This window comes from Lithobates pipiens, unplaced genomic scaffold (assembly GCF_037356315.1).
Source record: "Lithobates pipiens isolate NorthernLeopardFrog02 unplaced genomic scaffold, aLitPip1_a1.2 Scaffold_10, whole genome shotgun sequence".
Taxonomy (NCBI): Eukaryota; Metazoa; Chordata; class Amphibia; order Anura; family Ranidae; genus Lithobates; species Lithobates pipiens.
The window spans coordinates 221,189,824-221,201,893 of NW_027507686.1; the positions used below are offsets into that span (position 1 = coordinate 221,189,824).

Genomic DNA, 12,070 nt, shown 5'->3' on the forward strand with positions numbered 1-12,070 from the left:
AACCGAGAAAAGGGCACTTGGATGGCAGTTCAGGGATGAGATGAAGAAATGCATTTCCAAGTCAATCTGTTGGTGTCCAACAATGTAATGCCAAGTTCTATGCAGATGCAGCCATTTTCAGTGCTCACCCCTGGTATCCAGGCAGGAAGGATTTGGGATTGGCCATACACGCTACAATCTTAATGTACAATCTCCTTTACATCTACCGTGTGTAGTTGGTTAGACACAGATCGAAGAAGGTCTTCACCCAAAATAAAAACATATCTTCCCCGGTGTTCTCCCCAATTTAGATATTTGCAACACAACATTTCCATCCTTCTCGCCTAGGCAAGAATGACATTCCCCTCCGGGTTTTGTATGTTTACAGATGTGCTGCAGGGCTTCAGGTTGTAGCAAAGCCCTGTGGCTTCCAGGCATGCAGAAAGACGAAGCTTGTATATCTCAACATTTGGCATGTCTGCACATACGTGGAAACCCTGTGCGCACAGATGTGCTGCAGGGCAGAGCCTCTCAGCACGTCTGTGCACGCGCCACACTATGGCAAGCCATAGATGATTCGATTTTCTTTCAGGTTTAATTTAAGGAAAGAAAAATCGCTCAAATCCCCCAATCAACCAAGTCAGTGTTGATGGGAGAATCCCTTCCACAGCACTATTGCTTCTTGCCAGTGAGAAGCCTTCCTAGCCAGCAGAACACAATGATTAATGCTAGCGGCTATAGTCATCGTCAGTAATCGCATTAAAAACACAAACAAAAAAACAAAGCAAAACAAACAAAAAATCAACACACACACTGATTAACGAAACAACTTGGGTACAGCCAGCCTGCCCATAGATGGCCTGAATCTTGGCTGGTCCCTGCTGAACCGGCCAATATTCGAGGCAGGCTTCATATGGGTGGCGGCATGGAGGGGGTTGAGTTGAAAAAGCTAAAGCGACTAAAGTTCCTCTTTAAATCCAGGTTTAAGCAGACCCTCACGTGATGTAATTTGATAAATCTACGGGAGATTTTACAGAGATTCTTCAATCAGGTTGGTGCTTATATGGCCAGCTTAATAGAAACCTATCATAAGAGATGCTATAGCTTATTTTTCTTTTACAAAGGTTTTTATTGAAAACATTTTAGTATAACAAGAGTATACAGGTAATTATCAGACAACAAAATATCAGACAACAAAATAAAAAATCTCGACAGCGGGATGTTGGGCTATAGCTTATTTTTGAAAAGTTCCATGACTGTCATCGTCATCCTGGTTTCACTATTTAGAGAGATACTGACCCAGAACCAACACATGTACGTCTGGTGCCCCGATGTCTACCATGTCCATGTCTGTTCCGGGTTAGTGATCATGCATGCATTTCATAAATAAGCCAGCATTAGCAACTACCTTGCTTCTGTCCTGATACTTTTAAAAGAGATGAATATGCCTACTGTCATTGCCAACCTTCTTCTGAAAATTCTAGTTGCCTGGCTGCTATTGTGATCCTCTGGCCCCAGTAGTTTCTTTATCCCTGACATGGAACAAGTAAACAGATCACCTGCATACTCGTTCCTGATGTGTGACCTTATTAAAAAGGCAGAAGGTTAGAATGACAGCCAAACGGCATTTTCAGCAATGGGAGCCTCTTATGTTTCTCTAATAACAAGTCACCTTTATGAGCAATCCTACACATCTCTCTGCTATAAATTCAAGACGGAGCACCAAAAAGGCAGAATTTCCACAACTCATTTTTACATTGGCAGTCTTTTTTATTATTATTCTTTAGTGTTCCAGTCGGCAATACAACACTGCAATCTTAGATTTTACAGATTAAAAAAGTGATTCTATTTTGGAGTAAGGAAAAGGTTAAAACCCCTGTTGGGTTTTTTGCCATCTGTGTTTTATTTGGGAGACTTGCCTTCACTTCCTGTCCTGTAGACACAACAGGAAGCGAGCGGAAATCTCTCTGAAGTGAGGGAAATACCTTCTTAGACAGCTATCACTGAATTGAGTGTCTCCATTGGAAGATTTCCCCTCTATTCCTGTATGGGTGGCAACTCAAAATTTTTGATTTACCCCTCACTTTCTTTCCCGGTGACATTGGCGATCATTTATGTTAGAGAGAGTGAATCTCCCTAATGGAGATACAGACAGCAACAAATAGGAGACGTCCCTTACATTGATAAGATATCTTCTCATTTTTTTCCGATTTTACAGGACAGGAAGTGAGGCTAAATCTCCTTAATAAGGTGGCATTAAAAAAAAATAAAAAAAAATGGACAGCTGTCTAACCCTCTCCTACTCTATCCAAAATGAAAACAAAAATAAATTTAAATATACTTTTAGGTCCCTTTCACGCGGGCCTGATTCACTTTTGCTCAGCAGGTGATCCGTCTGCTGATCCCCTGCTGAGTGGAGTGGTTAGAGGACAGGTCTGTGCCTGCTCCGCTTGTGCAGAGCAGACAGAGACACAACCCGCTCTGCTCTATAGACAGCTAGATGTAAACAGACCAGCGTTCATTTACACCGAACTACTGCCCTCTGATCCAATCTGGCCAGCCAGAGGGGAACAGATCCCCTTGCATTTTTTATTTTTTTTTGCTAGACTGGATTGGACCCAGAGGTAGCAGAGTGTAAATGGACTGAAGTATGTTTACATCCAGCGCTCTATAGAGGAGAATGGAGGGCCCAATCGGACTTCTCCTGTGAAAGGGAATCTCTTCCACGGCACTATATGACCAATCAATGAATCCCTTTAATTTCTGTCCCTGAGACACAGCAGGACATGACAGAAGATCTCACCAAAGCAAGGGGATAACCATTCGTAGTTGTCACTATAACGGATATAGCTCCACTGGGATTCCCCGTCGCTTCCTGTTCTGATGACAAACTTAAAATGTTGGATTTTCTATTACCTTCAATACTGGAGGCAGTAGTCACTAGGCCCAATAGTGAGGTTGAATCTCCCCAGCGAAGACACAGACAGCAGTGAAAAATCTGTTAAGGGTTGTAAGGCTAGCCATACATGTATTGATTTCACTCATTCTCTCTAACCCTACGCTCACATCTCTGCGCGTGGAGGCGGAAATCACAGCGATTGACCTACTCGCTGTGAAAACGCACTGCTCTGCGGAAATACGTAGGGCTGCCATTCATTCTGAATAGCACCCCCATGTATGTAAAATCGCAGTGCACGTGCGCCAACCATTCCATGCGGGCAGCGTTTTTGAAAAGGCGCATGCACTTTTTTTTTTTTTTTTTTTTTTTTTAACAGAAACGCAGGCACGGCAGCCCATTCATTTGAATGGGCTGCCGTGCCCACGCAAACGTAACATGTGAACCTAGGTTTACAGACTCCTCCATTCACACTAAGCCTATGTTAACATATGTGCGATGTGTGAACCAGCGCGATTAGAGGGCTGGTTTCCGCATCGCACTTCTCCTGCAGGCAGTTCACACTTAGTAAAAATACAACAGTACAGCGCAGATACACGAACTAAAAAATAAAAAATAATAATAAATAAAATAAATAAATGGAGTGCAGAATAGATAAGGGAAGTATCAAGAGTCCACAAGTGCAGAGTGTCTTCTTTCAATCAAAATTGAGAAGTGATGATGTGATCCCTTCCACCGGAGGATAAGATGGACTCTCACCTTAGGCAATGGACCCCTGACAGCTCAGGCAGGTCAAACAAGCATGTCCCCACCAGGGGTGAATCCCAGGTAACAGCTCTCCAACATCGGTGTTCCAAGGGTTAATCCTTCTCATGTCCCTTATACCAATATAATCCCATGAAGTATATATAAAAAATATAAAAAGGGCAACAAATAGTGCTCTCCGTTTCAAAATGTATTAAAAAAACAAATTTAAAATAATACACTCACATGGTATGGCACTGCTCTCCAGTGCCAAGTTGCAGACAGAGTAATAATACAGTCACAGGCGGGTGACGTCACGGCTAAAGTCACGTGGTCCGTATGCGTTGCGTCCCCTCAAAGTAGGCGGGACTTCATCAGTTCACACTGCCCTCTGCGAACCGCTGAGGGTGCCAATACATTGTTAATGACACCCCCAGATTAGGATTGCCACCTCATCCCTTTACATCTGAACACATATTAAATTACACAGTTTCTGAGGCTAATTTGATTCTGATAAGGCACCAAGTGAGTTTAATTACCACCTTAATCAGCCACAGAACCTGTGTAATTCATGTGTTTTCAGGTTTGAAGGGATGAGGTGGCACTGGCAATCTTACCCCAGATTGCTTCACAGATCGCAAGTGCAAACTGTGAACTCGCACATGAATCAGATCGCATGGGTGATAACAACCATGCAATCTGATTCTAATTCAGAGAGAAAAAAAAAAGCCCTTGCAACTGTATGTAACTGCACACACATTTCATGTGATCGGCACCTGCGGTGCGGGTGCGAATTTACATGCGAGGTCTGAGAATGCACATGTGAACCTAGGCTAAATGCAATGGATGAAAGGATCTCCCCTGCTGGACATTGTATTCAGACAATCACAGCATACGCAGTGATTGAATACCCAAACAGCGACTGCATGAAATTTCTGTTTGGGTGCCAATTTTTTACCCAGTTCCTTCATGAAAAGTCGATCGAAAAACTGACTTTTGTCAAACTGGACGGTGCAAGTAGGGTCTCTAAACATATTTTGGCCACATCAGCAGCAATCCAATGAAATGTGAGCCATGTATCTAAAGCTTAACCCTATTAAAAATAACAAATGTTGGCATCACAAACACCTTAAGTTTTAGATATGTAAGTTTCCATCTTCTCACCTGCGTCTGAAAAAGCGGAGCCCGCTGAAGGTCTTGACGCTGTGTCTCCGGGCGATGACAGATCGGTCAGGTTCGGGGGCCTGGTCTGAGGCACTGGAGGCCGCCGAGCTGGTGTTGGCAAGTTCCGCTTCGCCGTCCATCCCCTGTCACCTGCCCCCTTATATCCAGGCAGCCCGGGGCTTCTTCAAGCCATCTTCCCAAAGGAAAGGACCCACAGCTCAGCCTTCCCTCTGCGCTCTGCATATACCACTGGAGGTGCGAACAAGATACACGAGACTGCAAACATTGCAAACACTATGCAAACATCACCGGCAATATATTCAAACCATAAACTAATCTGCACACCCACAGAGGATCCTACCAAGACGACAAACACTTTACAAAGAGCATGTCCTGAACTGACATGGCGGAGTGATCCTACATACACGTGTACAACTACCGACCTTCCCTGGGGCTCAGACACGTATCAGTCAGAGCCCTCTACATCCTTCATCTGGATACTATGAATTCATCGCCAAAAACGCATGTGAACGAAAGATGCTTAAATTTTTGATGCTGGGCACCTCCGACCTCCACCTGGCTATGATGCTTAAATAACAATTATTGCTTTTAGGAAACTGAAAAGGATTTAAAATTTGCAATGCCTGCCGACCCACAATGAGTTTTCTATGTGAGACAACTTCTGAAAAGACCAATGCCACCGACCACAAATGTGATCTACCTAATGAAAGACTGCCAAATATCTCATTTTTGAGGCTGCTTAATTACAAGGATTGCCTTTAGGAAAATCGAAACTATTTCATTTGCAACACTTACCGACCACAATGACTTCACTATACGAGCCAACCTCCGAAAGACCGCCGCATCGCAAACCGTTGATACCGGGTACTGTGTGATCTAAAAAAAAAGAAAAAAAAAAAGACGGACGCCAAATCTCCAATTTTTGATGCCAAGTGCCTCTGGTCACACTCAGACCTCCGCTCGGCTAGGATTCTTATGTATATATCAAGTATTGCTTTCTGGAAATCAATCAAAATTACTTTTTTGTTTGCAATCGCCACCGACGGCAATAGGGGTGCAATGCGATCCGACAGAGCTCTACTTTTCTATAGCAGACGCCTCTCCTTACCCACTGACAGGTTGTCAAGCAAAGTCTTTTTTTTTTTTTTTTTTGGGTAACACAGAATAGAAGCTAGCTGTACGATTTCACACCCTCCAATCGCACAATCAATAACCGTATAAAACACAGCAGCAGCAATCGCACCCACAGATCTCACCAGCCTACACGCTCTGAAAGCAGCAGTGACAGCCCTGGCAGAGGATCCATGAGCCCAGGGATGAGATCTGAGGACAGACTTTCACCTGTTGCAGATCACACAGCAAGCTTACTCCTGTCTGGGTCCAGCAGTCATCAGGCAAGGCCAGCACACAATGACAGGCAGAAATACAATGCTTAGAAAGCCCAGTGATTGCAGCCTTTCCTTCCTGTCAGCCATGCAAACACATTTCCTGCCATAGACTGTCACTTCCCAGCTCACAATAACATGACTCTTCCCTACCAGGAAGTGTGTGCAGGCACTGTGTGTCCCCTGCCAGGACCCCGCACATAGGTGGCCACAGCAGTGCCTGCTCACAGGGAGGCACAGAGAGGGTCAGGGGGAGACACCTGTTGACAGTTTGTGGCACTGCAGTTCAGAATGAATGTAAAAAAAACAAAAAAACAAAAATAAAATAAAACATTTCTGTAGCGTAGTTTTTTTTTTCACACCGGCGCAATCAGTTCTTTTTGCAAAAGAAAAAAAAAATGGTGAATATGAATTTATGTTCCTTTTTTTGCACATCCATCTTTGGTTCAGTTTACAGCCGCTTTCCCACTGCGCAAATAAAAAGACGCATTAACCAATTCAGCCCCGGAAGAATTTTCCCCTTTCCTGACCAGGCCATTTTTTGCGTCTCTTTAACTGACAATTGTGCGGTCGTTGCGACGCTCTACCCAAACAAAACTGACGTCCTTCCCCCCCCCCCCCCCCCCACAAATATAGCTTTCTTATGGCGGTATTTGATCACCTCTACAGTTAAATAAAAAATTGTGCTGTTTGTGCTGTTTTTTTTTGGGATATGTATTGTGCTACAATACATATCCAAAAAAAAAGTATTCATCAGTTTAGGCCGATATATATTCTTCTACATATTTCTGGTAAAAAAAAAAAAAATCGCAATATTGATTGGTTTGCACAAAAGCTATCGCATCTACGGGATAGATTTATGGATTATTATATTTTTTTTAATTGTTTTTACTGGTAATGGCAGAGATCTGCAATTTTTAGTGGGACTGCGACATTGCAGCGGACAAATCTGACCCCAAATGACACTTTTTGGGTACCAGTGACATTATTACATTGATCAGTGCTATAAAAATGCACTGATCAATGTAAAAATGACACTGGCAGGAAAGAGGTTAACACTAGGGAGCAATCAAGGCATAGCTACCAACTGTTCCTGATTTGGAGCAATGTCACTCATTCCTCATCATTTGTCCCTCGTTTTGATCTGATCTATATAGTTGTATATAAAATGCACTTTTTATCTATCAAAAAGTGTTACAAGTGTTTTACATGTGTATTTAAGCTTCAGATTGTTTTGTTTTAACCAACAGAAAGCACTAGGGCTAGGGGGGGAGATTATGGGTGGAGGGCTGCTGTTTTGAAAGGAAAACACACAACAAAACGATGTAAAACGCTCAAATCGCCCATTTTCATGCGTTCCCATTAAAATCTGTGGGCCCAAAACACTCCTGACTGTCTTTTTTGAGTGACAGGCTCCTCCACCGCCCCTGCCCATTGAAATTAATGGCTGGCACTTTGAAAGCGTCTTAAAAGCGATTGGAAAGCAGCGCTAACCGGGCCCTTTTAACCCCTTTTTACCCCTTCGGGTGTTAAAAGCGCCCTGCTAGCAGCGCCAAAGCCCCACTAAAACTAGTGGCGCTTTACCACTAACGCCCGCCCCGCCCCAGTGTGAAAGAGGTCTTACTGTCATGTCGAGTCAGGATACATTCGAAGCCTTTCAACGCCTCCCATTCAAGTCTATGGTAACGCATCGTGAACGCTCTGGCAGGCAGTTGTGGTGTGGTCGCGGTGTGTTAAGATTTGTTTGTTTTCTGTAATGGAATAGGCATTTGTTGAGCGGTTTTAATGCGCCTTACCGCTCATCAAACGCTTCTAAAACTGCCCATAGGGCATTCGGGGGGTATTTTTAACTTGTTATTAAGACCCCTTTCACACTGGGGTGTTTTGCAGGAGCTATAGCGTTAAATATAGCGCCTGTAAACTGCTCTAAAACAGTTGCTCCTTTCACACTGGAGCGTTACGCTGGCAGGGCGTCAGAAAAAGTCCTGCCAGCCGCTTCTTTAAAGCGGTGAAGGAGCGGTGAACTCACCGCTCCTCCACCGGTCCTTCAATGGGGCAGTGCTGTCATACCGACAGCATTTTGCGGGCAGATTTGACCCCTTTTTAGCCACTAGTGGGGGCTAAACCCACCCCGCTAGCGGCCGAATAGCGCAGCTAAAACGCCCTTTCACATTGTGCCAGGGTGGCACAGTGTGAAAGGGGTCTAACTCTTGTAAATCGCCAGTCTAACACCCATACTGAAGCTCATTAACGTAACACCCATATTAACCCTATAGGAGCATTTGTAAATGTGAATAAGCCCTTATGTCTTGTACACAGGGTCGGAAATAGTCCGATCGGATTATCGGAAATTGTCGGAAAATCCAATCGTGTGTGGGCTCTATCGGATTTTTTCCATCAGAAATTCCAACGTAAAAAATTTGAGAGCAGGATCTCAAATTTTCTGACAAAAATAATCCAATCTGACTTTTTCCAATCGTTTGTAGAGAATTCTGATTGGACAAAGTGGCACGCATGCGCAGATCAAATTACGAGATCAAAGCTATTGGCTACTAGCCTCAGCATAGTCCCGTCGTAACGTACGAATGTCATCACGTTCCGAACGATCTGATTTTCCAACAGCTTTGTCTGACCGTGTGTATGCAACACCAGTTTAGGACAAAATCCGTTGGAAAAAATCCGACGGATTTTGTTGTCGGAATGTCCGACCGTGTGTACAAGGCATAACACTTATCAAGTACATGTCTCTCTATGGCTACTTTGCTCGTTCTTTCTGTTTTGTGTTTCAGGTGACAAGCTGTCTGCTGTTGCTAGGAAGATTTACCACAGCTGCTGAGCGCCGGATTGGTGACAAATCTTTTGGCGGGAAACATCTAGCCAATGAGTAGCCTCTTACTAGTCTATCTTTCTTTGTCACTGGGCGGAGTCAGCATTTACCTCAGCTGGACTCACCTCTGGATTATGGTCAGCCTTCCTTTTTGGAAACAACTATTTCCCCAGGAGGAAGGACTAGGGGCTCAGTCATTTTATTTTTTAATTGTTCACTGGTGATGGCTGCCTCACCATTTCTATCTGTGAGCCCTGTGAATGTATTTTGCCTCTCATTCCTGAAGTTCCAGGGCTTCCCTGTATACTGAGTAGTAGCCCACCTGAGGTCACTCAGAAAGTCTTCATCTACCTGTAGGCAGACCAGGACCTGCAGCCGGAGCAACATGGGAGCTGCCATCTGTATCCTGGGAGGAATAAAGAATTACGGTACAGCGTGGTCAAGATGTCTACCGTACAGCGGCACCTCATTCTCACCAGGGACCAGCAGGCAGATGGAGAAGGTAATGAGAATGGACGAGTTGTACCTGAGCACCACATCACCACTGGGCCCGGGTGGCCATTAGGACTTGTCGAGGACCAGCACAGGAGAAGTGTCAGCACACAGGCCGAAAGAAGAGGAGCTACCATGCAAAAATATGCAGGCCGCAAAGACCCTACCCTTCTCCAAGACACCCACCACTGTTCCTGCCCCTGTCAGCCAGGTAGGTGGCGGGTCTGAAGCTGCTACCATGGCTTCTTCAGCCTAATAGGATCATCATGATCATGATAGGTGTGCGCATAGGGTGTGCTGGGTGCCTGCGCACACCCTAATCACCCTATGCGGTGCAAATTCCCCCTGCTTCCTGGCATCCCCCACTTCCCTCTCCCCAGGGCTGTCAGCTCTCCTCTCCCACTGACTGCTGTGGGGGATGTTTCAGGATGGATGAATGAATATATCGCTCCTGTGTTCATTCTTAACTGAAGCATAGTAAACCATGCTAACTATGCTTTCATTTGTGAATGAACAGGAAGCCGCTCAGCAAAGAGCACTTCCCATTCGCTCACTATCCAGTGCAGCTGAGGAGGCAGAGAAAGGGAATGGGCTGTCCTCAGTCTCTTTCTCTGTTTAGACCCTTAATATTTCACCAAAGCCCCCCTACAAGGCTCCTAAAGAAATTGTAACAAAAAATAATAATAATAATATTGAAAAAAAATTATTAAAAAAATAAAATTGAAAAAAATAATAATAATTTTTAATAAAAACGACTGACACCATCCACTGAGATGAGAGAGAGAGAGAGAGAGAGAGAGAATGCTCATCACTGGATTGAGATGGAGCTTAGGTAAGTAAGGGGGGGGGGGTTCCTTAAAATGTTAATTCAGGAGCCTGCATTCACTATATCTGGTCTGCCACAGTACACAGAACATGGAAATGCAATTATTTTAGTAAAAATAAACTGCTAAATACTTTTTCACATTAGCACTATATAGCAGTCTTGTGACTTCTATCTATGCCTGGTTAAAGCTTGTAGGAGTTTTTATTCTCTTCTGACCTATGGGTCTGCAGGACCCTTGACCCTCTGTCTGGATAGTGCTGATTGGCCCTGTGCTGATCACATGCACTCTCCCAAGGAAAAAAAACTCTAGCAATACACACCAAACTGAGCATGTTTGCTTGTCCCCTAGCCTCTGTTCTATCAGCAGATAGATTGGGGACTGTGGAAAAAGGGGAGGATTCAGAGAAGACCGGATCAAAGAGCCTTTTTACACAGTGCAGAGGATTAACCCCTTAGGTTCCACAGTAAGTATAACAAGCATGCTTTACTGCATATACAGACTGGTTTTACTGTTGTGGGTTTAGTAACACTTTAATGCATTAACCACTTGCCGACCACCGCACACCGATGTATGTCCCTACTTTGGGGACGCATATCCTTTGTTATGGCAGCAGCTAGCTGCCATAACCCCCGGTATCCTCATGTTTTGGCTGGCAGTTGGCTACATGATAAAAGTGATCTCTGCGGCAAATTCGCCGGCAGATCACTTTTATTAGTAGTGGGAGAAGGGCCCCCCCCCCTCCTGCCGCGATCCGGTGCCCTCCGGCGCTTACCGGAGCCGCCGGCAGCGGCAGAGGCGATTGCGTGTGTCTCCTTGCTAGGTATGGAAGGGAAGGGAAGATGACCCCCACCCATCTCCATACCATAGCAGGGCGGAAGCAATGTAAAAACATCACTTCTGCCCATACTCCTTAAAGGCACATTTATTAATTTTTATGCCATTTTTTCAAAATGTTGTTTTTTTTTTTTTTTTTTTGCATTTAAGTCCAAATATGAGATCTGAAGTAGTTTTGACCCCAGATCTCATATTTAAGAGGTCCTGTCATGCTTTTTTCTATTACAAGGGATGTTTACAATCTGCAAAATGCAAAAGCACTAAAACTGCACAGGTGTAAATACAGCCTTAGTGGTTAAATGGGTTGTAAAGGTAAATGTTTTTAAAAAAAACATCTGACAATGCCGCCCCCCCCCCCCCTTTTACTTACCTCACCCCTCGAGAGTCCCGCGCTCGCCCTCGTCGTCCTTTCCACCGTTCAGCCTGGCCGCTGATTGGCTGGAGTGGATGGATGGAAAGCAGCGCAGCCATTGGCTCGTGCTGCTGTCAATCACATCCACTGATGCAGAGCGCCGGGGGGCGGGGCCGTGTGATACAGCGAGTGGCTATAGCTGCTGTATCATGGGAGCGCGCCCGCAGATGCTTCTCACCATGCGAGGGAGCTCGCATGAACGTGAGAAGTACCTGCGGGAGGAAGCAGCTGCACAGTGGAGGTAAGTATAATATGTTTGTTATTTAAAAAAAAAAAAAATCACTTTACAATCCCTTTTAAGGTAAAAAACCTGCTACCTTTAGGACCACTTTAAACTTTGTTTTTGGCAGTTTTTTACAATTTTTTTTTCTTTTTCATGCTAACACTACACCATAGGAAGATGGTTATGTAAATAAATGCACACCAATATTATTAAACTGTAAACTTTCTAGCACGCTTTCATTCACAGAACGATCGCTCTCTGGTGAA

At 44.5% G+C, this 12,070-nt stretch overlaps 1 protein-coding gene across 4 annotated transcripts in view; it reads right to left on the reverse strand.

Annotated features, from left to right (window-relative positions):
- The window catches only part of DGKZ (diacylglycerol kinase zeta), a 341,151-nt gene that overhangs the window by 239,062 nt on the left and 90,019 nt on the right, over positions 1–12,070 (reverse strand). Inside the window, exons 1-2 of one of the 4 annotated variants that reach the window (XM_077461759.1) lie at positions 6,173–6,359; positions 4,784–5,032 (exon numbers count right to left, since the gene is read on the reverse strand). The exons of 2 other annotated variants lie outside the window; for them this stretch is intronic. In XM_077461759.1, coding sequence (XP_077317885.1) covers positions 4,784–4,923 — 140 coding nt within the window. In that variant the 5' untranslated portion in view covers positions 4,924–5,032; positions 6,173–6,359. Of the gene's footprint in view, positions 1–4,783; positions 5,033–5,599; positions 6,360–12,070 lie in introns of those variants that run through there. One more of the 4 variants, XM_077461748.1, reaches the window with a different exon arrangement.